The sequence below is a fragment of the Lynx rufus genome, unplaced genomic scaffold, assembly GCF_022079265.1.
Source record: "Lynx rufus isolate CCGP_SWC_20201006 ecotype Redwood Valley unplaced genomic scaffold, mLynRuf1.p SCAF_30, whole genome shotgun sequence".
NCBI classification, from domain to species: Eukaryota; Metazoa; Chordata; class Mammalia; order Carnivora; family Felidae; genus Lynx; species Lynx rufus.
Genome location: NW_025814846.1, coordinates 1309833 through 1332817, shown reverse-complemented (window position 1 = coordinate 1332817; position 22985 = coordinate 1309833). Strand labels below are relative to the sequence as shown.

Sequence of the window (22985 nt, the reverse complement as noted above, 5' to 3'; positions counted from 1 at the left end):
GGCAATTGCCATGTGAGTATTTGTAAGTAAGCAAGTCTGTATGTTTGCATACATATGTCATAGTACATATGACCATATTTACATATATGTCAGTATGTATGATCATATTTACAGATATGTGGGAGAATGGCTGTGAGGGGACTGTACGTATATGTACATATATATATATACATACATATATATATACATACATATATATATATATATATATATACATAAATATATATATATATATATATATTTAAGTAGGCTCCACGCCCAACGTGGAACCCAATGTGGGGCCTAAACTCAGGACCCTGAGATCAAGACCTGAGCTGAAATCAAGAGCCGGATGTTTAACCAACTGAGCCAGCCAGGTGCCCTGGGAGTGTCTTAATTCTTAATGTCACTTAATGAAAAGGATGTGTCTCAATCCTCGATCATAGTCTGAAACTTTAAGCTTTATTACCAGACCTAGAAATAATGTAAGTAGGGGCACCTGGCTAGCTCTGTTGGTAGAGCATGTGACTCTTGATCTCAGGGTTGTGGGTTCAAAGCCCACGTTGGGAAGGGAGTCTATTAAAAAAAAGAAGAAAGAAAAGAAAGGGGCGCACCTGAGTGGCTTGATCGGTTGAGCGTCAGACTTTGGCTCAGGTCACGATCTCATGGTTCATGAGATTGAACCCTGAGATGGGCTCTGCCCTAGCAGTGCAGAGCCTGCTTGGGATTCTGTCTCCATCTCTCTGCCTCTTCCCCATGCTCTCTTTCTCTTTCTCTCTCTCTCTCAAAATACACAAATAAACTTAAAAAATAAAGTTTGCACAACCTAAAACTGCAGAACTAGAATTAAAACTTAGACCTATCCTAATCCAAAATCTAGCTGTCTCCTCTATACCAATGTAACCCTCTATACTGCCTTAGGAAAAGTTTCAGGATACAGGGGTGGGTGGGAGGGCCTCAGTATGATATAAAAATACCCCTAAATGGTAGCCTGCTTGAAAACAATGTGCGTTTGGGAATCCCTAAGGTTGAGAGAGAAATGGTAAAAGTTGAGGAGGAGGCTGTCCTGTGCTCAGACAGAGAAGGGCAGTCTGGAGGGAGAAGGCTTCTCCAGGGATCTCTGCCTGGAACAGGATTCAGAAATTCTCTCCCCAGGAAGCAAGGTAATTTGAAGAGTGCAGGGAAGATGGGGAGAAACAGTTATTCACAACCACTGCCTAAAAAAATAAAATAAAAAATTTAAAAGGAGCGCCTGGTTGGTTCAGTCAGTAGAGCATGTGACTCTTGATCTCAGGGTCGTGAGTTTGCAGCCCACATCGAGCATAGGGAATTACTTAAAAAACAAAACAAAACAAAACAAAAACAAAACAAGGGGAGCCTGGGTGGCTCAGTTATTTGAGCATCCGATTATTGATTTTGGCTCAGGTCATGATCCCAGGGTCATGAGATTGAGCCCCACATTGGGCTATGAGCTAAACATGCAGCCTGCTTAAGATTCTCTCCCTCTCTCTCTGCCCCTCTCCCTAGCTCGTACTGTCTGTCACTAAAATAAATTTAAGGGGCACTTGGGTGTCTCAGTTGTTTGAGCATCCGACTTTGGCTCAGGTCATGATCTCTCGGTTTGTGAGTTCGAGCCCCACGTCAGGCTAACTCACTGCTGTCAGCCTGTCAGTGCAGAAACCACTTCAGATCCTCTGTCCCCCCCTCTCTCTGCCCCTCCCCTGCTGTGCTCTTCAATAAATAAATAAATAAATAAATAAATAAATAAATAAATATTTTAAAATAAAATAAAATAAATTTAAAACAAAATGAAAGCAAAAAAGCCCTACCTGCCCAACCCCTAAATCAAGATAAACTTTTCAAACTTCCACTGTTTCTCTGCCTTAACCTTAGGGATCTCAAAGTCACACTTTGTTTTTCACCAGTCTCCCCTTGCCCCTTTCTGTTTCTCCTCCAGCTTCCCTTCAAGAGACAAAGCCCTTCATTCCAAAGTTAGTCTGAAAATGCAGATTCCCTAGAGAATTCATGCCAACTAAAAATCATTCATGCTAAAATATAATCAGCTAGCCAACAAACAAGGTCTCGGTGATTGTGTTTCCCAAAACTTTCCCAAGCCCCTCTCCTCCTCAGCACTCCCATTGTGCTCTTGCCTTCCTTCAGGCCTTGCAATTATCTCCTAACTGATCATTTGGACAATAAAAGCTAACTTTTATTAAGTGCTTAGTGTGTGCTGGGCACTGTGGTAAACAGTATCTCCTTGGGGTGCCTGGGCGGCTCAGTTGGTTAAGCGTCCGACTTTGGCTCATGTCATGATCTCACGGTTCATGGGTTCAAGCCCCATGTTGGGCTGTGTGCTAACAGCCCAGAGCCTGGAGCCTGCCTTGGCTTCTGTGTCTCCCTCTCTCTCTGCCTTTTGACCCATTCACACTCTGTCTCTCAAAAATAAACATTAAAAAAAATTTTTTTAAGTGTCTCCTTTAATCCTCATCACTTGTTGAGGTAAATACCATTATTATTATTATTTTTTTTTGAGTGACAAAGGGCAGGGCAGAGGGGCATAGGGAGGGGGACAGTGGATCTGAAGTGGGCTCTCTGCTGAGAACGGACAGCCCGACTTGGGGTTTGAACTCACAAAGCGTGAGATCATGACCTGAGCCAAAGTCAGGCACTTAACTGACTGAGCCACCCGGGCACCCTGCCTAGAGAGAGAATCTTAAGCAGGCTCCATGCCCAGTGTGGATCCCAATGTGGGGCTCCATCCCATGACCCTGAGACCATGACCTGAGCTGAAATCAAGAGCTGGACACTCAATTGGCTGAGCCACCCAGGTGCCCCTAAATACCATTATTGTCTCCATTTTACAGAGAGGAAACTGAGGCCTACATAGGTTAAGTAACTTGCCCAGGCCCCACAGCTAGGAAATAAGGGGCTGAGCCAAGGAACTGGAACTCACATCTGCCAGATGTCAAAGGTGAAGCACATAACGACTTCTGTACCACTGCCTCCCTGCAACTGGCTTCCCAGGTTTCCTCAGTACCCAGTCCTCCTCCACGTCATGCCGAGACGCTGGAGTCCCCTTAAAGCTTGAATCTTGCTGATTCTTTGTGAAAATATCTTAATGGCTTTCCACGACTTGGAGGAGAAATGACTGGTCTGCTTTGCCAGCACCAGAGGGTTTCCCAGGATGCTGGCTTTTCATTGCCAAGACTGGGAATGTCCTGGGGCCCCTGGCTGGCTCAGTCAGTAGAGCATACGACTCTTGATCTCAGGGTCATGAGTTCAAGCCCATGTTGGGCTTAGAGATTACTTTTATTTTTTTATTTTTATTTTATTTTATTTTTTATTTTTTTTTAACGTTTATTTACTTTTGAGACAGAGAGAGACAGAGCATGAATGGGGGAGGGTCAGAGAGAGAGAGGGAGACACAGAATCTGAAAGAGGCTCCAGGCTCTGAGCTGTCAGCACAGAGCCCGACGCAGGGATCGAACTCACGAACCGTGAGATCATGACCTGAGCCGAAGTCGGCCGCTTAACTGACTGAGCCACCCAGGCGCCCTGAGATTACTTTTAAAAAATTAGGAAAAAAAAGCAAACAAACTGGGGATTCCCTGGCAAATTAAGATGGTTGGTTACCTTAGCAGGGCATGGCATGGCATTCAATGCCTTTCACACCCTGATCCCCATTTTCCCAGCAACACCTCCCACCACTACTCACCCTTTTTACTGTGCCCTCTCTACCTCTTCTGCAGCCCAACCACCCCTCCCTAAAGACACTGTGTGTTCTCTCATACCTCCGTGCCTTTGGTGCACACTGATCCCTACACATCTACTCTGCCTAAAAAACTATGCTCACTCTTCATGGGAAGTGAGCTCCCAGGTCACCTCAGTGGGCTCTCTCTATTTCTTGGGAGAGAATAAGTAACCATTACATTCCACCTTGGTTATTTTATTGACACGTGAGTCTTCTCCAGGGTCATGACTAGAGTAAGCCAATTGAGGCACCTAAAAGGCAAAGTTTAAGGAGGCAGTCACTCTCGGGTTTGTGCAAATACCTTCCCTGTACTAGTATGACCCTGACAGTGAGGGCCTTCTTATATTTTGCACTTGATTGCCTCACCCTAGTCCAAGCCCCGGTCTTCCCTGTTAGACTAGGGGCTTCGCAAGAGCAGACTCCAAGTTTTTACTCAGCTCTGTATCCCTAATGACTAGCACAAGGCTAGGCACACGATAGAAATCTAGTTGAACTAATGACATCAGACTCTGCTCTGTTCCAGTAGGGAAAGGAAGGAAGAGAGCCAGAAGGTTTTAGGCCGTGTTGCGGTTGGGAGGAGAAGGGAAATTTAATGGACCTCATCTCAGCCTGGGGATGAGGACAACTTTTCATCAGGTGGCATCTGGCAGATTTGGGCTCCTCCTATTTCTCTGGTCCCTCCCTCTCTGTTCCTTTCGCTGGTTAACTGGAGATACTCCCCAAGGTACCTTTTTTTTTTTCTTTTGGTTCTCTTCTTATTCAGTTTCTCCTTTAGCGACCCTGTCCAATCCCAGAGCTTCAGTTAGCTAGTTCTTGGCAGGTGACTTTTAAATTGACATCTCATGCATTATGCTAAGTAAAATAAGTCAGAGAGAAAGACAAATACTGTATGATCTCACTTATATGTGGAATCTAAAAAAGCTGAACTCCTAGGAACAGAGAGTAAAATGGTGGTTTCCAGGGGCTTGGAGGCGGGGGAGATGAGGAGACATTGGTCAAAGGCTCTAAATTTCCAATTATAGGATGAATAAATTCTGGGGATTTTTTAAAAATATTTTTAATGTTTACTTTTGAGAGACAGAGAGCAGGGGAGGGGTAGAGAGAGGGAGACAGAGGATCCAAAGCGGGCTCTGTGCTGATAGCAGAGAGCCCCATTGCAGGGCTTGAACTCATGAACCATGAGATCATTACCTGGGCCAAAGTCAGAGGCCCAACTGGCTGAGTCACCCAGGCACCCCAAGTTCTGGGGATCTAATGTACAGCATGGTTACTATGGTTAACAATATTATATACTTGAAGGTTGCTAAGAGAGTAGATCTTAAACGTTCTCACCCCCCCAAAAAGAGATGGTACTTTGCCACGGGATGGAGGTGTTAGGTAACACTATGGTGGTAATCATTTGCAATGTATAAGCGTATCAAATCGGCACAGCTCTACACCTTAAACCTATACTATGTTATATGTCAAGTGTACCTCAATAAAGCCTAAAAAAGAATAAACACCTCATCTCTTTTCCAAGCCTCAGACCCACATTCCCAACTGCCTAGTATATACGGTAACATCTAGCATCGATTCTGCTCTTTCATATCCATTTTGTCACCTGGCCTTTGCAGCAGTTCTGTGAGAAAGTCAGGGCAGAATATGAATGCATTTTTTTAATGTTTATTTATTTTTGAGAGTGGGAGGCAGAGAGAGAGAGGGAGACAGAATCCGAAGCAGGCTCCAGGCTCTGAGCTGTCAGCAGGGAGCCCGACGCGGTACTCAAACCCACGAGCCATGAGATCATGACCTGAGCCGAAGTTGGAGGCTTAACAGACTGAGCCACCCAGGTGCCTCATGAACGCATTTTTAAGGTGAGGCTCAAAAAGGTAGGCTTGCCCAACTCTCAGTGGCACAGCTAGGATTAGAAACTTCAGTTTGGGTGTTCTTTTTGCTATGTTGCACAGCCCACCACTTGAGTGTTTCAATAGAAACCCAACATGACCCAAACCTCAACTTGTTACCAACCCCCTGTTACCCCTACTCCCTGGCAAAAAACATCAACAAAAATAAAACAGAACAACCTGCTCTTGTTTCCCAACTTGGTGAAAGGCATCTCACTCTCCCTCCCAGTTATCAAGGCTAGAAACCTGGGATTCATGCTCAGCGCTTCCCTCTCCTCCAGATCCTATAGCCTTGACCTTTGAAATATCTGAATCCATCTTCCCTTTTCCTTCTTTATCCCTGCAGCCCCCATCAAGGCCCACAGAATCTATCAGCCACACTTCTTACCTGCCCCCCCCCCATCCTTTATACTGTTGTGAGGATCTCCTCCCTAAAGCTGCAGATTGCCTGGCTGGAAAACTTCAGCCTCACACTTGGCTTACCTATGGCTTTGGTTGTACTGGTCCCCCCAACCCCTCCCACTTATTCCGAGGCCCCGGTTATATGCCATCGCCCCCAGCGAGCTCACTCAGTTGCACATACATCCCTGTAAACTTGAAATGAATTATCTCCCTGTTCTCCCACAGCACTAGATATTTCATTCTGCCTGTCTGACAACTAACTGTGCAGTGGTCTGTCTCCCCTGTAGTCTGGGAGCCTGCTGGGGATAGGACCCTGGTCTCATGAATCTTTGTCTTCTCTGAAGCATGGAATCTTAGGCCCTTCACATAGTAGGTCCTCAACAGATGGCTGTGAAATTGATTTTTCCCCCTCTAAGTATTTGGAAACTTGTTATTAAAAAGGACCGTGGGGCACCTGGGTGGCTCAGTTGGTTGGGCGTCCAACTCTTGGTTACAGCTCAGGTCATGATCTCATGGTTTGTGACTCTAAGCCCCGCATCGGGCTCTGCGCCTACTTGAGATTCTCTCTCCTCTCTCTCTGCCCCTCCCCCACTTGCGCTGTCTCTCTCTCTCTCTCTCTCAAAATAAGTAAATTTTCAAAAAATGAAAGAAAAATAAAAAGACCATATTTCCTAGTGGATTCATTCAGCGAGGCAGGTAAAAATGATTCTTGAAACTGAGGTGGGACATCTCACTTCTTTACCCCCTTGAGAGTTTGAAGTGGTCTAGCACTGGTCCACTAAGGCCCCCACCTCTCCTGATACTGCTCTCCCTCCCCCAGAGAAGGCAAAGGACAATTTTAACTCTTTATTTGAAACAAACAATTCCAGAGACAGAAGGTTAGTTGTGACAACAGCTTCTCACTACAACACAAGGGTGGGCATGGCTCACTGAAGGGACAGGCCAGGCGCCTCAGAACAATATATACAATTTAAACAGTGGCTAAACTGGTAACAGTTATAAAAACACAAAAAGGAGGCTGGGGAACAGCAAAGCCAACAGGGAAAGAACTGGGTACCCCCTTTGCTGGACGCTAATAGTTTTCTGAAACTATGAAGGCAAGATGGGGAAGAGAGATGCAGGCAGTGGGCACAGAACCCATGCCCACAGTTCTTCACCTATCCTTTAACCACACATCCCATCCTGTATGACCCAGGGCCCCCACAGGCTTGGCCTGGCTCTTATGATGGGGGCAGAACACGAGTGGGGAAACCCAGCCCCAATCCAAGTCAGAAGGTAGTTTTTGCCTTGGGAAACTCTGTCCATTGAACTAAAGGGAGGCAGTTACAGAAGGGGGCTAAGCATGTTGACACCATGGCTCATGCCAACCTAAGACGGCAGAGAGTGACAAACACATAAACCAAGGGGACAGGAGTCAGTTCCCCACACTTAGAGTCATCTTCTGCCTTTGAGGGAAAGAAAGCATTTGGAAGTTTTTTAAATGGAGGCACCAAGGGCTGGTGCTTGCAGGGGTGGGGAGGGGGAGTGAGGTGGTGCCGGATTCCAACAACTAGTTATCTCATGGGAGGGGAAGAGCATCTAAGCTCTGTGGTTTAGGTAAATGGTCCCCTCATTACTGCCATACTTTTTTTCCCGTCTTCCATACAAGACCCTCTAGCGTGGTACCGGGGAAGAGCAAAAGGAGGGGATGGGCACAGGGCAGAGAAGGCAGCTGGGTTCTTCCCTTGGCCAAACCTAGGAACAGGGAGCTTTACCTACATAGGATGGGTCAGGAAACCCAAAGCCAACAGGATCACCAGAGCTCTCAACACTTCACCCAGAGTTGGGCCCCCAGGAGAAGGGGTTCACTCTGAAGCATAAAGGAAATGGCCAAGCTGGGTTTTGCCCATCGCTGGGAGACCAGCCCCTGGGTGCAGAGGACTGGGGCCCTGTGGTTGTCAAGTGGTGTGGAAGAAGGTAAGAGCCTGGGGTTCCTAGGGAAGGCAGGGAATGGATGAGTAGAGAAGGGCAGTCAGGGCCCTTCAGGATGAGTAGCATTGGTTCCTGGGCCAGTCACCCTGTGGGACATGGCCCCAGGCCAGATGTTGGTGTGAAAGACAGACACAGATAGCACATGGGCTCAGTCCAGGTCTTCCTCCCCAGGACGACCCAGCTCCTCGTAAATCTCACGCACAGCCAGAATGCGATTGAGCATACTCTCCAACATGCTGCGGTCCATGGGGATCACGGAATACCAGAGAGGTGACTCGGCGATGCAGGACCGCTCGGGTTGCAGGTAGAACACATCGTTGCGAGTCCGGAGGCTTTCAGGGCTATAATAGTGGCGAGGTGGGTGGGGGGAGGGGTGGGAGGACAGAGATCAATTACCAGGGCAAAGTAGATTCCCTGGGTCCCCATGCTAATGCCATGCCTGCAAAGCTTCCAACTCACCATTTTGAGAGATAGAATTCGTAGAACTTGACGGGGCAACGGAGGGGATTCATGCGGTTCTCACGCTGCTCTAAGATAGGAGCTTCTTCTTCTCTCTTCCGTTTCCCAGGGCCTGTGTCTGCAGATGAGGCAAATGACCCAGAGTCATTACAAGCACAGCCTCAATGAACCACCTCCAAGAGCACAGTCCAGGGCATAGGGGGAAGGCCTCAGGACACCAAATACAGTCTCACAGAGAAATAAAGGCAGAAGAAGGGTCGGTCAGTCTTCTCACGTCAAGCAAACAGGTCCTGTGACAGCGGGGGGGGGGGGGGGGGCGGGGAGCTGTTCTGTGGGCCTCCCTGGTTCTCACTGCCAAGGTCTCCCTTTATAATCTCCCCAAAATGATTTCCTGAAGAAGTCATCTCAGAAGCTTTGCATGCATACTGACAAAACAGACCCTATGGCAAGGCTGGGCTAGCCTTCCGGGACAGGGAAACAGCAATGGTCCCAGCCCCCAGTACCTCAGCCCAGGCAGAGGCTCAGGTCCAGAGAAGAGACTTTGGGAACTGCACTCAGATGGCACGGGACTCCAGGGCCAGAATGGAAACCAAGGTGCAGTTTGTCACACCCAGCAGCACAGAACCAGGGAAAGCCTCTTATTCACCCTGTCAACTCTCCCCCACAGTTGAACACACCCAGCAGCTTCCTACTTGTCTACCATCCACCCCAAGAAAGTACATTGCCTTGAAAGGAGGAAAGTCACCAGGCGCCTGGGTGGCTCAGTCAGTTAAGCATCCAACTTCAGCTCAGGTCATGATCTCACAGTTCAGGAGCTGGTGCCCCACGTTAGGCTTTCTGCTGTCAGCCCAGAGCTTACTTCGGATCCTCTGTCTCCCTCTTTCCACCCCTTGACTGCTCACTCTTTCTGTCTCAAAAATAAATAAACCTCTAAAAAAAAGGACTGAGCTTTTAAAAAAAAAAAAAAAAGAGGGGCACCTGGGTGGCTCAGTCAGTTAAGCATCCGACTCTTGGTTTTGGCTCAACTCATGATCTCATGGTTCATGAGTTCGAGCCCCACATTGGCCTCTGCGCTGACAGTGCAGAGCCTGCTTGGGATTCTCTCTCTCCCCCTCTCTCTGCCCCTCTCCCACTCACATTGTCTCTGTCTTTCTCAAAAATAAACAAATAAACTTAAAAAAAGGTCACAAAGAAATATTTCTTTAAAAATAAGTAAATAAAAGAAAGAGAAAGAAAGAGAAAGAGAAAAAAGAAAAAGAAAAAGAAAAAGAAAAAGAAAAAGAAAAAGAAAAAGAAAAAGAAAAAGGAGGGGAGCAGGATACAGGCAGCTGAGTGACCTCCTATTTCTGCAAGAGCCACTGCCTAGCAGATTGCAGGACTGGCTATTTTCACCTTTTTGGCAAACACAGGAATGGAAGGGGTAGGGAAGACAAGGAGAGGGCCAAGCCAGCAGTCATGGAGGGGCCTGAGAGGGGAAAGCAGGGAGGGGGAAAGATAAAGGGGTCGGGGGATAGCCTCGTACCTCGCCCTTTCCTCTGGCGGACGGGGGCATAGTAGCGGATGCTCACCACCTTGGTGGTGCCCCGAGGGGTGGTACACTTGCGGGACTGCCGCACCACGTTGGTGAAGGAGAGCTGCATGTGTTCCTCGGCTGTCTGGAGCCCAAAAAACTTAGTGTTGAAGAACATGAGGGTGTTGAGGAGGACAAAGGGTGAGTAGACCCCGAGCTGCTTACACTCCCACAGGTGCTCTTCCTCCACGCGGGAGAACACCGTATCTGCAATGGTCAAGGGGGAGACGCCAGTCAGGAGCGATCAAACACCCCCACCCAGCCACTTCCGATCCCAGACGCCCCGCTCACGAGCATTTCCCACCCCATCCCTGGCCAGTAAGTGACAACTGCACAGAGAACACAGACACCTTGCTACAGCAGACAGTGAACTGGGCTTTTTAAATGGTTTCCACTTGCACTTGGAGCTTCTCTTACCACCCTCGAGTTACAGGCAGGGAGATGTAAACCCCAAGGAGTCCCACAGTGCCTTCTCTTCTTTCTTCACTCACCACCAAAACCCAAGCCACCTTTTTCAGACCTAGACCTAGGTCGTGTTCAAGGATGGGGGCTCTGGCCCCTCTAGCTCTCAACCCTGAGGCCCCCCCAGGGACGTAACTCCTGCCCTCAGACACTTTGTGGAGAGTGGCAGACCAAACAGCCCAGGACTCTTGGAACGGTGTACTGAAAGCATGGAGAAGAGGGCAGAGGGGTTGCAAGGTCCCTGTCCCTTACTGTTGGGGAGGAGTGTGGGCTGCCAGGTACTCAGAGACTTGTTGAGTTCTTGAACGAAAGTCAGGTAGTAAAGGTCTGTGAAAATGTTCACCATTCGATTGTTTTCCAGCAAGTACTGAAGAAAGAAAAACATGCACAGAAAGCTAGACTCTAGGTTCTGGAGGAAAGACGTGATGCCAAAGGCCCCGAGCACGGCAACCTCGATAATGAGGAGGCAATGGGAAAGCGCTGCTTGATTAGGTGACCCAGAGTGCTTTTCTCCAGGGATACCCCCCCACTCTGAGATACCGGGGCCCTGCTGGAAGAGGAGGAAGTTTGGGGAGCTGTGTTGTCGCTGATTCTTCACAAGCCCAGCCTCCTTCGTCAGACAACATGCGGCCGACCTCTTGCAGGGGAAACTACACATCACCCCGCCACCCAAAGAGTTCAGCTCTACCCATCTTTCCCTTCCTAGAATGGTTCTGGAGGATTACCAAGGGGACCTGCTCAGGGTAGGAGGCAGGGTGAGGAACAGGGGCCGGGACAGAGTCATTTCCGGTGGGATCCTGCCTGCTATGTTGAGAGTGACGGCAAGCGAGGCGGCGTGCCAGGGATACCTGCTGGATGCCGAGACACAGATAGTAGATACTGTCAGGTTCGTATCGTTCACCGTTGGGTCGAGTGATTTCTCTCACAAACTGGGCCAGACCGTAGTTGAGTTCAGCAGCTGAGCAGGCCAGAATATCCTCTTTGATACGCATAGGTTTGGCTGTAGTGATACACAGTGGAGGTAGATGGGATTAAGAGAACTCCACATGGAGAATTTCATTTAGCTCCATCATTAATCCCTTCATCCCTTAGTGCATCCAGCTCCAGAACAAACCCACCCATTACAAAAAAAAAAAAAAAGCCCTCAGCCTTTAAACCTAGACAGCCTCTCCCCTTATTTTGCAACTCCTCCCCATCTTCACAGGACACCCTTCGGTGATCACGGCCTTATCACCCCTAGACATCCTCACATCCTCAGCTGAACTGCAGCCCTGGCCCTCCTCCTCTCCCCACATCGAGGGGGCCCTGTGTTTTAGGTAAATGGGCGGGGGCCCCTCCCCTGAGCACCGGGTACCTTCCTCCCCACCCCCACCCCATACTTACGGCCAAAGCGCAGTTCATCCCCCTTGCTGGTTTCTCCATTGGCATATTTTGACTGCACCCAGCACTTCCAAGCATTGACACCATATGAATAGTTGAGTCCAGTACAGCTAGGCTGGCTGCTCATGGAATCCCGAGAACAGCTCTCCGAAAGCACCAGCCGCTTTTGACCCTGGAGGGGAAGAGAAAGGAAAGGGTTGGCAGAAGCAGGGCCAGGGGCACCACGGAAGCCAGTCAGGATAGTATTGACCACTGGGGAAGCAAGGGCCTGATGTAAGAACGCAGCGAGCTTCCACAGCACAGAGCCCCAGAAATGGCCCTGGTGACCTCGTGAAGAGAGAAAGTGTGGCTATTTCTTGGTACTCACAGTGGCAGACAACGGAGGTTAGGAAAGTCAAACTAAGGCCGCCGGCTTGACTACAAGAGCCGCCCCCACCCCCCCCCAAAAAAACTCTTTGAGCCTCCTCCTTCTGTGGATTTAGCAGCCCTGGCCCTCACCTTCCTCATGGTGCGGGGAAGGTCTTGTTCAGTAGACACATCCTCGGGCCCTACCAGGCCACAATCAAAGAGGAAGTCTACACTTGGGTTAATGTCCAGAGGGTCTGTTAGAGAGGAAAGGAGGAAGAAATCAATTTTTTTAAGATCTCAACCCTGTGGTCCTCACACCCTACCCCTGCCACTTGGCCACTTGACTGGAGATGAGACTCCTATACAGCCTTACTGTACTCGGTAGGAAGCAGCAAAGCTGTACCAAGAACACGCTCCGAGGCACATAAATGCAAAAATTCACAATGATGGGAATGTTCGTAACGCTACTGAACTGCATGCTTAAACACGGTTAAGATGATAAATTTTATGTTATGTGTTCTGCCGCGATTAAACAAAAACTAGACACAACTGCAAAACAGTGCGCCTGTCCCGGTATATCTGGCACTAGTCCCTGTGAGAACCTTCTGTCACAGGGTCACAAGGAACACTGTTTTGGGGTCATGCTCAGATCACAAGGGACACTTCATGCCTCTCGGCACAAATGCTACTGCACCCAGTGGACACACTTCAAGCCCCACTCACTCTTGGGGAAGTCCGCCTCCAAGTCTTGCCCAGGCTCATCCAAGACATTGGCCATCTTGACGGCCATGGCCAGGACATCATCTCTAGCTGGCCCAAACAGGTCACAGTCTTCCAGAAGCCCCTCTGCACTCTGGTTGCTCACGAGATCTGGGGGACAGGGAAGGTGGCTTGGTCACTGCAGCTCCTGCCTAGCACCCTCACAGGCCTTCAGGGGCTAATCCCAACTACTCCCCAGTCCTTCTAAGGCACCAAGATTACCACACTCCTCCCCCTTTGGCTGACACAGGCCAGTATCACCCTGTCTCCCTCATCACCACCCCCCATGGCATACCACAAAGGTCAGATGAGGCCTTGTCTAACTCCTCAGCCTCTGCAATCATTTCTGCCATAGCCAGGATGTCGGCCTCCAAGGGGTTGGAAGGGATCTTCACCTTCAGCTCCTCAATGGTCTCCACAATCTTGTCTGTGCTCTCCAAGGTGGTGGGCAGGAACATGGGCACAGGCACCTGGAGGCAGGAATCCCAACTGAACACCAACAACCACCCCAGCTAATGAGAGGGACAGCTGATGAGAGTAAGGGGGGGAGGCGGGGAGCATGGGTCTCAATCCTGAAAGGGTAAAGGAGACCACACCAGGAAGGGCAGGGAAACTTACCGGGATGGGCATGGAGAAAGGCACCGGGACTTTCTGGCAGTACAGATGCATAGGCACTGGCACAAAGATGGGCACTGGGATGGGCAGCACTATCACCTGTGGCTTCCACTCTTCTGTTGACAAGAAAGGGGTCTTCTCAGAGCCTCTGCTAGATGTACCACATCTGGCCCAGAGCCTGACGCTTGCCTGTCCCCCTCTACCCCAAAAGCTCTAACACGTGCTCAGTGTCACAAAACTGCCCTAGAACCAGAGGTTGAGAGACAACTCAAGGATTCCGGGATAACCATGTGCACAATGCTTCAGCCATCTCATAAACCCCCTGTCCAGCTCCCAGGCACGGGGCTGGAGGCCTAGGACTATGGAATGTAGCCTGGGATGTCTAGGTACCCTGGCTCACCTGTTTGACTCCCTTTGGACTTCATCTCCACCTTGCAGGAGACCCCCCGATTCTGCATCAGTGGTTTACACATGGCCGCTTTGTTTTTGCGGGGTGTTGCTGGGGGTGGCGGGGGTGGAGGAGGGGTGGAAGCAGCGGGAGCCGATCGGGTCTTGGCAGGGATCTGCAGAGACTAAGGAATGTTAGAGCTGCCAACCAGCATACCCTCCTCTGAGGCCATCCACCCCCTTGGCTTCTGCCCTGACCTTGCCCAGATTCCCATTTTCCTCTGGGGTCTTCACTGTACTGCTGTTCTCCACTTTGGTTTGAGATGGTGCCTGGGGCTTCGACTCAGGAGAATGACCTATAGATCAAAACAAATGAATGCTCTCATCTGAGGAACTTGCTCTCCGCTCTCCTCATCCCCGTTCCACAAGAGCTCCATTGAAAGGCACACTAGATGCAAATGGGAGATCTAGAATATCCCCTCCTCACCACCCCCCATCCTTAGATGTAGTCTTCTCTAGGCCCCAGCAACACTGGCCAAGAAGGTTCTTTGCTCCTGGCTGCCAAGAAGATCAAAAGACAGTTCCCCCAATGACGCACAATTGGAGACCTTCCACTCAGATGACCCTCGGAAGTTTGGTACCCCTGAAGCAGTGGAGAGATTGAGGTGACATTCTAGAGACAATAGTCTTCGATCTCCTCAAAGGTAGAGCTTATGCCGACACTTCCAGCTCTCTGAAAATTAACCACAGCCCCCCACATGCCCCATCCCACCTGGGTCAGTGTCCATCCCCTCAAAACACATCCTTTATACAGTTCGAGTAGACTCGAACTCTAAGGACCTTGAAACAAGGCTCCCCCTAGTACCCGCATGGTCCAGAAGCTGAAAAAGAATATAGTACAAGGAGCTCTGTCTGGCCAAGGATGAGGTGAAAGCAAGAGAGAAGGGAGAGAGGGGCTGGGCCTAGGGTGAAAAGGGTCCAGGCCAGTGCTAACAGAGCGTGCCCCCTGCCCAGCACTCACTGTTCAGGAGGCTCTCAGGCCCGCTCTGGGTATCCAAGTTGGGTTGGTTCTGCTGGCTGTAGAAGCGCAGCAGACACTGTTGGTTGCAGAAATGACGGATCTGCCCACGCCAGTGGATGGTCTCCAGCAGCTTCCCCTGGCGCTTACAGGCGTGGCACCGGGCGGCCTGGGGGGCGTCAACAGGACAGTCAGACCTGCCTCCCTAAAGTGGGCTGGGCCCTTTGCCCTGGGAGAGGCCGTGCTGCTCCCTTCAGAAGCCGGGCCAACCAGAGCCCCCTCCCTGGAGATCGGCCCGCACCCTGAAGCCAGTGTAACAGCCTGTGCCCCTTGGCGCCCTTCCTTCCTTTCCAGTGCCCTGCCTCCCTTACCTTGCAGTACCACAGCAGGTACTTGCTCTTACAGTCCTCACTGCAGAAGTCCCAGGTGCTGCCATCCAGCTGCTCGGTGACTCCACGCTGGCAGGTCTGGGAGCAGTAGGTACAAGTGATACAGCACAGCCCCAGCTTCTTGGTGAAGTCCTGTTTGTACAGCAGCACACAGCCTGGGAAGAGGGCAAGAGGAGAGAGTCCAGAGACCCAGAGATCACCATGGCCGGGAGGCCCAACCTTTCCAAGGTGGTCCACCTAAAACCTCCACCAGCCTCTCGTACCTTGAAGCCTCCGGATGGACAGAGAGACGGACGGAGGGGGAGGGGATGGGAGGAGGACAACACAGTGAGCAGAGGACCCCCGGCCGCCCCCCAAGCGCCACATTGCAAACCCTCCTCCTTCCCCCACCACCCTCTCTGGCTGGAAGTTTCAGGCCCTTCTGCACCTTTCCCCACCTCCTTACCTTCGCTGCAGAAGCTCTTCTCCACCCCACTGAACCGGAGTTTCTCATGCAGGAGTTTCTCCTGCCGGCAATGCTCACACTGGGACACCACACCTCGGAGCCGCTTGAAGTCCTCGCAGCAATCGCGGCAGCAGAACTGGAACACCTGGTCCTGAGATGAGGGGCACAGGGCGGGGAGGACAGAGCTGTGACATCCCGATCTGGCGAGAGCCAAGTGGAGGGAAGGCCCCCTTCAGACAGCTGTCCGGTCTATATGGCAGGATGTCGGCGGGGGTGGGGATCTTACCTGCCAGTCCAAGACCTCAGGCTTGCCACTGAAGAGGCTGTGGCAGTAGTGACAGCTCAGGTGAATGCCCCCCTCAGGGCTTGTGCGCTGGAGGGAAGGAAGACAAGTAAGGGAGGTGTGTGGGGGTGGTGGGGAGGGGGGGGGGTCAGGCTCGTTCTTAGTTCTGCCCGGGCCTACCTGCCCCAACTCTCATACCCTCTCTGTGTCACCACACCCTTCTTTCATCCCTGGTCCAGGGTTTGGAGTACCTGGAACTTGGTCCAGCAGCTGGGGCTGCAGAACTGGTAGACTGTGCGATCAACCTTGTTGTAGTAACAGGGGTCAGAGAGGCTGCGGCGGCAGAAGCTGCAGGGTCGGGGAGGGCCTGGGGCACAGAGAGAAAAGGAGAAAGAGAGAGAGAGAAAGAGAGAGAGAGATAGAGAGACAGAAGGAGAGAGAGAGAGAGAGCACACAGAAGGTGTAAGGCAGTGCAGAGATGGAACAGGAAATCCGTGGGAAGATGTGGTCGGGGCTGAGGTTGGGCAGCAGGGATCACTTTAGAAGGGAGTACGGGAGGTAGAAGGAAGGCCAGCAGGGGTCTCAGAGAAGAGGGCTTTGCACCTACCAGTGAGCCCTGCCTGCTTCACTTTGTAAGAGGTGGTACAGCACAGGGTACAGAACAAGCTGGTCTTGCCATTACGATCCACATGTGATAGCATCTCAAAGTTCTTACACAGGGTCTTGCACCAGACACATGGGTACACACGTGTGTTTTTCTGTGAGGATGGGGAAGGAGAGGCTGAGGCTGGATTTGTCCCTTCGCTTTTATTTGTTAAATTTTTTAAAACATGAGATATTTCAGGCATACAAAAAAAGGGTAGATGATGATATAACAAAGACCTGTGTATCCACCAGCCAGCTTCAAAAATAAAACATAACAGATACAATTGAAACCCCCTTTATTTGTTTTATTCTTCCCAACCCTCGACCCGTCAGGCACCTTTATTTGTCACCCAGGAACCGCACCCCCGTCCACAGCCCTCTAATGCACTACTCCCTCGGCCCCACCTTCTTGTACGCCCCCAAGCAGGTTGTGTTGCAGAACCGCTTTTGTTGGCCCTCGTGGAAGAGGAGCTCAGGGCCAGGGCTCCCGGTCTTGGTATAGATGTAAGCCCCGCACTGGTCACAACAGTTGGTTTTCAGTCCCTTGTTGGCCCGGAATTTGGAGAAGCAAGAATCGCTGCAGAGCCGGTGCACCACGCTGCCGTTGCTGACCTCGTGCAGGACCTGCCGTACACACACACACCCTGAGCCAGGGCCTGGGCACCACCACCCACCCTGAAGCAAGGACGGCCCACCCCACCTCACCCTAGACCTTCACAGCACACAGTGGGCCCAGGGACCCCCCAACCTGCACATCGGGCTGCCGACTTGATGGTGAGGTCCCGGGAGGCAAGGAAGGCCGGCTGCATACATCCTGGAGAAGCTCTATCCTTGAATATGCTCCCTCACGATGGCTGCCCTTCCTCCCCACTCCCCTCTTCCACAGGGCCTGGCCCCTGCAGCCCCAGGATGGCAGGGGCAGGTCAGGGCTAGCCAGGCTCTGCAAATCAGCCCCCATCGAGCTTCCTCACCTCTCCAGTCTTCTGGCATATGCTGCAGCGAGTGGCGTCGGCAGGATCCCCAGACTGTGGGATTGGGCGCTGCTGCTGGGCCTCGTACAGGGAGAGACAGACGGACGTGCAGAACTCATGGAAGGAGCCTCCTGAACCAGTCTGTGCCACAACCGAGTCCTTGGTGTTCCAGATCTCCCTGCAGGTGGAAGCAGGTTGGAATGTTCACTCAGTACCATCCTCTTGTTTCATCGGCTCCCACCCCTCTGCAGGGATCGATGACCACAGGGCCGAGTAATCTCGGACCCCCCTCCCAGTTCCACTCTGCTAGCTTCTTGCCCACAGTCCCCGGCTCACTAGTTACTCCCGGCCTGATCTCTGCCCTCCCTGCACCCTGGGGACCTTCACGTACTTCTTGCAGAAGGTACAGGTCTTTTTGCCCGAAGGCTTCTTAGAGAAAGTGGTGAGACAGGATGAAGAGCAGAAGAGCTGAGGCAGCCCCTTGCGCTGGTAGGCGGTCTGCCCCTTCTGCAGTGGCGTCCGGCAGTGAGCACAGGTCATCTTGGTGCCTACCGCAGAGCGCCCGGCCCTTTGTGCCACGCTTGAGCGTAGGGACATGCGAGGGGAGCGCCGGGGCCGGAATGGCACAAAGTCCTCATCATTGGGGTCATCTACCATGGCATCAGAATCCTCATCTGACACTGGAACTGTGGAAGTGGGGGCACGGACCATGAGCAAAAGCTACTGGACCAGCTCTCCTCTGACCAACGGGCAGCTCAGCAGATACTGGCTCCTCGGATGAGCCCCATCCCCCTAGTTATTTCCTCTGCGCCCCCACCCGCATCATGCTGGCATCTTAAGCCACTGGTGGCACTCTCCCTGGGAGGGCCCAGGAGGGCTCTGAGTGAGAAGATTCAGGACAGGGATGGCATGGCTGAAACAGGAAACTCCATTCTCGCTGCTGTTGTTTTCAATTTCCCCCACTGCCCCTGGTTCCCATGCCAACCCACAGCAGAGATAGGCACTTCACACTCTGCAGGGCGCAGCACTATGGGAGCCAGGAGATCTGTGGCCTGCCACATCCCACTCGGTCACACTTCCTCAAGTCCTACTCACTGCTCTCAGTGGAATCCACAACCTCGGGTTTTGGAGGCTCTACTCTTCTAACGCGCTCGCTTCTCTTCTGCACCTTGGAAACATGGGAGGGGAGGAAAGCTGACACCAGGGGCAGGCTAAAGGGCCTGCTGCACTGGTGAAGGGTGTGGGGGGTACAGAGATGGGAGGGGGAAGGGAGAGTAGGGACCCTCAGCCCAGGACTGAGAGGAGGGGAGAAAAGGAGGCTGGACTTTCTCCTTAAGAAGCAGGAGACACAAGAGCTCCCCACCCCCCCTGCCTGCTTCCTCCTAACTCTCCTTGCACAAGCCCTCCCCAGAACAACATCTGGGAGGGAAAATGAAGGGTCTGTCCTTCCCAGAGCTATAGGGGGAACCAGACTCCTTCCAATCCCCTCCCCCCCTCACCCTCTCAGGCGGCTTCTCACTCGCCTTCCCAGTCAGGCCATCTCCTGCAAAGGAAGCAGAAAACAGCCTAAATCTTGAGCTTGCCCTCACCACCCCCTCCCTGGCCCAACCTCCGTGCCTCCATTCCTGGGGAAGAACATACTCAAAACTGAAAGGGAAAACTCAAGTGCCTGTGGCTTCTTGGGGCCCCTCTCAGGGTTACCTCAAGCTCTGTTCTAAGGGAGGGGAGGGGGCAGCTATTCTCCATTAAAAAAAAAAATCTTAGCCTTCCCCCCAGCCTCTGTCCCAATCATTGGGAGTTAAGGAAACACAGATAACAGGTCTTTCATCAGAGAACTTATATAGTTCACTGACAACAAATGCAAGCACCCAAAGGTAGCAAAGGGAAAAGGAAGCATTACGTATGGAGAGGTTCCCCTGGACTCAGGTGGTTATATAAGCCCCAAGACCCTGGTCACAACCTGGGAGAGGCACACCACTAGGCAGAAAGAGGGGGGAAATGAGAGCCTCTCAAGCCCAGGCTCTTCCTCCCCCATCAGAGACACAATTCCAGGCCCTGCATTTCTACCATTCCCCTGAAATCACTATGCTGTTGGTGGCTCCAGAACCTAGTTATCATTCATCCAACCCAGAAACCCCACTCTCTTCTAGAACAAAACAGCTGGAAAGATCTTAGCACCAAGAAGCCTGGTGTCCTCTCCAAATTGTAAAGAAAGGACCCTGGCACAACAGCCCCCTGGGGGTAAGAAAAAGGGAACCTCTCCCAACAAATCCACTCTTCCCAACCCACCCCCTGAAACCTCCCCCCTATTACCCTCCCATAGCCACTGAGCTGCCTCCTTACCCCTACTTTCCTTAATCTTCATCACAGCCCCTCGTCCTCCCTTCCAAGCTCCCAACTCCTTCTCCATACATATCCCTACTCTTGTCTGTCCACCCTCTTCCCCCTCCCTTACGCTTTCCCCAGACACACAACCACCCCTACTTACCCCTACCCTCTCCCCAGCCTGGATTCTCCAGCTGATTAGGTGACCTACCTGGCAAGGATGGGTGTGCAGGAGGGCTAGGGCCCCCAGGTTTGGTCTGAGAACTGTTGATTCCATCCCCCAGAGTCTCTCCCACTGAAGGGCTGGGGGGACCATTTGGGCTCTGTGGCTGCCCTTGGGGAAGCTCCTCCTCCTGCCCAGGGGAGCCCCTTCTCCCTGTAGCTATGTTGGTGGTCTCCTCCTCTTCAATATGGGGGGGCTGCAGTGTTATCGGCGAATCTGGAGCCAAAGGCTCTAGTAACCCCTGTGGTGAAGAGGGATTTGCCCCAGCCTCTGGCTCAGGTGGTACCACCTCAGGGGTCTGGCCCCCTGGTCCAGGCTCTAGGGTCTGATCTCCTGCATCCCAAGCAAGGGTCCCCTCAGGACCATGGTCCACCTCTGGGGGAGAGGGGGCTTTATAGAGCAGTCCCCCCAGCCCCAGCAGCTCAGTGGCTCCATCCAGGACTCCAGGGTCTTTTTCCAGGCCAGCAGGGGCATCAAGCAGGTCCAGGGCTCCTGAGGATGGAGAAGGGCCAGGGGGCGCCCATCCTCGAGTTGGGGCAGTCTGGGATTCCAGTAGATCCTCTCCAAATTCCATGTCTACTGGAAGGTCTCCAGCCAGGGGCTTCTCTGGCAGGGTCAATGGGTCAAACGGACTGGGAAAGTCACTGGGGTCCATCAGGATGACTGGATATGGGCTGTAGATTAGGGGTAGAAGAAGGGGCAAAAGAGGTGGTCTTCGCCAGAATTCCTTCTTATATAGGTTCTGGGACACACCCCATCACCCACTTGGATTTCTCATGAACAGCCCCCACCACACCGACAAGCATTTCCACTGGCTCTAGTCCCAATGACCACTCCCCCCCATACAGCGCCCCCTGTGGGGAGAGGCGTTCCCCGCCCTGGCCCCGTGCCCACACTAGCCAGGCAGTCGGTCGTTCCACCCTCCCGCCTGCCCCCGCCACCCCACTGCAACTCCCAGTTCCCCTCCCCCTCTACCTTTCACTCCCCCCCCAACTCGGGCTGAACGCCCCCCTTAGAGTCTCCTAAGGCTGTTGCCACCAAGAGCCTTTCCCACCCCCGCGATCTCAGTTCTTATCTCCTCCCCTCTCTCCCAGAGCCCCTCAGCTCCCCAGTCTTTACCCACCCTGTCTGGCCCCACCCCCCCTCCCCGCGTTGCAAGGTCCTCCCCTCAGCCCTTCCCTCGCCCCCACAAACTGCCCTTCCTAACCCCTCCCCCCAGTTACCTTTCAGGGTCGCCCACTTCCTCAGCCCCGTTCCCCCTTCCTATTGCTCCCCCAATCCTCCTTCTCCTGTTGCCCACCCCCCACCTCAGGCATTTACAGGAAGACATTTTGGAGCTACGATCTCTCCTTAGACCCCCCCCCCCCCTTCCTGGCTACGGCGAAATCCCGCCTGCAGGTTCGGTTCGGCTTGATCAGGCCCGACCCCTACCTGCGGCAGGGTTAGTGTACCGGCTACAAGCCTAGAACTGCAGACAGCGACGGCCCCGCGCTCCTTCTCCACCTCCCTCCCTAGCAGCCGGGACAGGGGTCGCGGCCCCTTTAAATGGCAGCGCCGCTCACAGCGCCCAGCGCTCTGCACCAGGCGGGCGGGCGGCGCCAGCAACCAACCCCATTGGCTGGCTCGTGGAGGGGGCTCGCGAGACAGCGCCGGCCCCCGGCGCGAGACTCCCAGCCCAGTGGCCGCCTGGAAATTGCGGAGTGGAGCGTAGTCGTTGGAGATGGAGCTTGAGCCCCCGCCCGGGGCCCCGTTAGTTGAGGAGGAAAAGCTAGCCTCTGGAGCTTTGAAGCCCGCCCTCGGGAAAGGCGGCACCCCCTCTCCACGGAACGGCCGAGTACACTAACCCACAAAAAATACATCTACGCACCTGCTTCTCTTACCTGGCTCAAGAGTCTTCTCCCCTTCCCCCCCCCCACCCCGTCACACCCGTGCCCGCCCTACCTCCTGGAGCCCACTCTACCCGTGATCCCCTCCTCTCATTCAAATGGTTCCCGGTCCCCTCCCCCTCCCCGTGTCTCTCCTCGCTTCCCACTCGTGTTCAACTCCCCAGCGTCCGCCCCCCCGACAGTCCCTACCTACGCCATGCAGCAGGCGCCTGCCAAGATTACCCTCCCCCCAACCCCACCTCTCCGGGGCCCGCCCCCTGGGAGACTGTTGGGGTAATGAGTGACAGCGGAGTAGGGGGGGTAGGCAGGGACCCAGCCCTCACGTGCCCCTCCTTCCCTTGTCTGCAGCCTTGGGCTCCCCTAACCATTCTGAATGTCATAGTTGTGGGGTGTCTTAGGCTTGGTTTCCAGCCACCCAGGGCGGGTTAAATGGCTCTGGCTCAGTGACAACGCCTATGCAGTAACCGTTACTGCCTGATGACCCCAAAACCAGGCCCCGCAAAGACACTCCCCCACTCCCTCAACGGTCTTAGGGTAAGTTCTGGGATCTTCTCCCAGAGTCTTCCAGCAGGAGCTCCCTGCCTTATCTCTACAGTAGTTTTCCTCACCAAGGCCGAGAGCTGTGTTTCCTCCTCTCTCTCTCTCTCTCAGCCTCTCTCTTCCTCCCTCCCTCCTTCTGTCCTTGTCAGTCTCTTTCCTCCTCCTCCTTCTCTCTCTTTCTCTCTGGCGCTCGCTCTCTCTCTCTCTGCCAGTCTCTTTTTGTCTCAGTCTCAGTCTCTGTCTCCGGTCCCTCTGCCTCTCGTTTGCACGAGCACGCACGCGCGCGCGCGCACA

At 52.7% G+C, this 22985-nt stretch overlaps 1 protein-coding gene across 3 annotated transcripts; it reads right to left on the bottom strand.

The window, feature by feature from the left end:
- Positions 1-6848: 6848 nt before the first annotated feature.
- On the bottom strand, positions 6849-22357 carry ZMYM3 (zinc finger MYM-type containing 3). Of its 3 annotated transcripts, none has more exons than XM_047092572.1 (25): positions 22341-22357; positions 20254-20939; positions 19217-19260; positions 18813-18885; positions 18109-18403; positions 17718-17895; positions 17152-17370; positions 16709-16859; positions 16353-16468; positions 16105-16191; positions 15819-15969; positions 15356-15528; positions 14988-15153; positions 14225-14322; positions 13980-14142; positions 13583-13695; positions 13260-13434; positions 12929-13075; positions 12356-12459; positions 11861-12029; positions 11326-11477; positions 10730-10844; positions 9968-10222; positions 8446-8563; positions 6849-8327 (listed from the first exon to the last, which is right to left on the bottom strand). In XM_047092572.1, the coding sequence occupies exons 2-25, from the start codon at positions 20918-20920 to the stop codon at positions 8135-8137; spliced, it is 4122 nt and encodes a 1373-aa protein (XP_046948528.1). In that variant the 5' UTR covers positions 20921-20939; positions 22341-22357; the 3' UTR covers positions 6849-8134. The 3 variants fall into 3 exon arrangements, with proteins under 3 accessions (XP_046948528.1, XP_046948527.1, XP_046948529.1); XM_047092571.1 differs by lacking the exon at positions 22341-22357 and adding an exon at positions 21697-22116; XM_047092573.1 differs by lacking the exon at positions 22341-22357 and adding an exon at positions 21697-22116 and having other exon boundaries at positions 18813-18879.
- Positions 22358-22985: the final 628 nt, after the last annotated feature.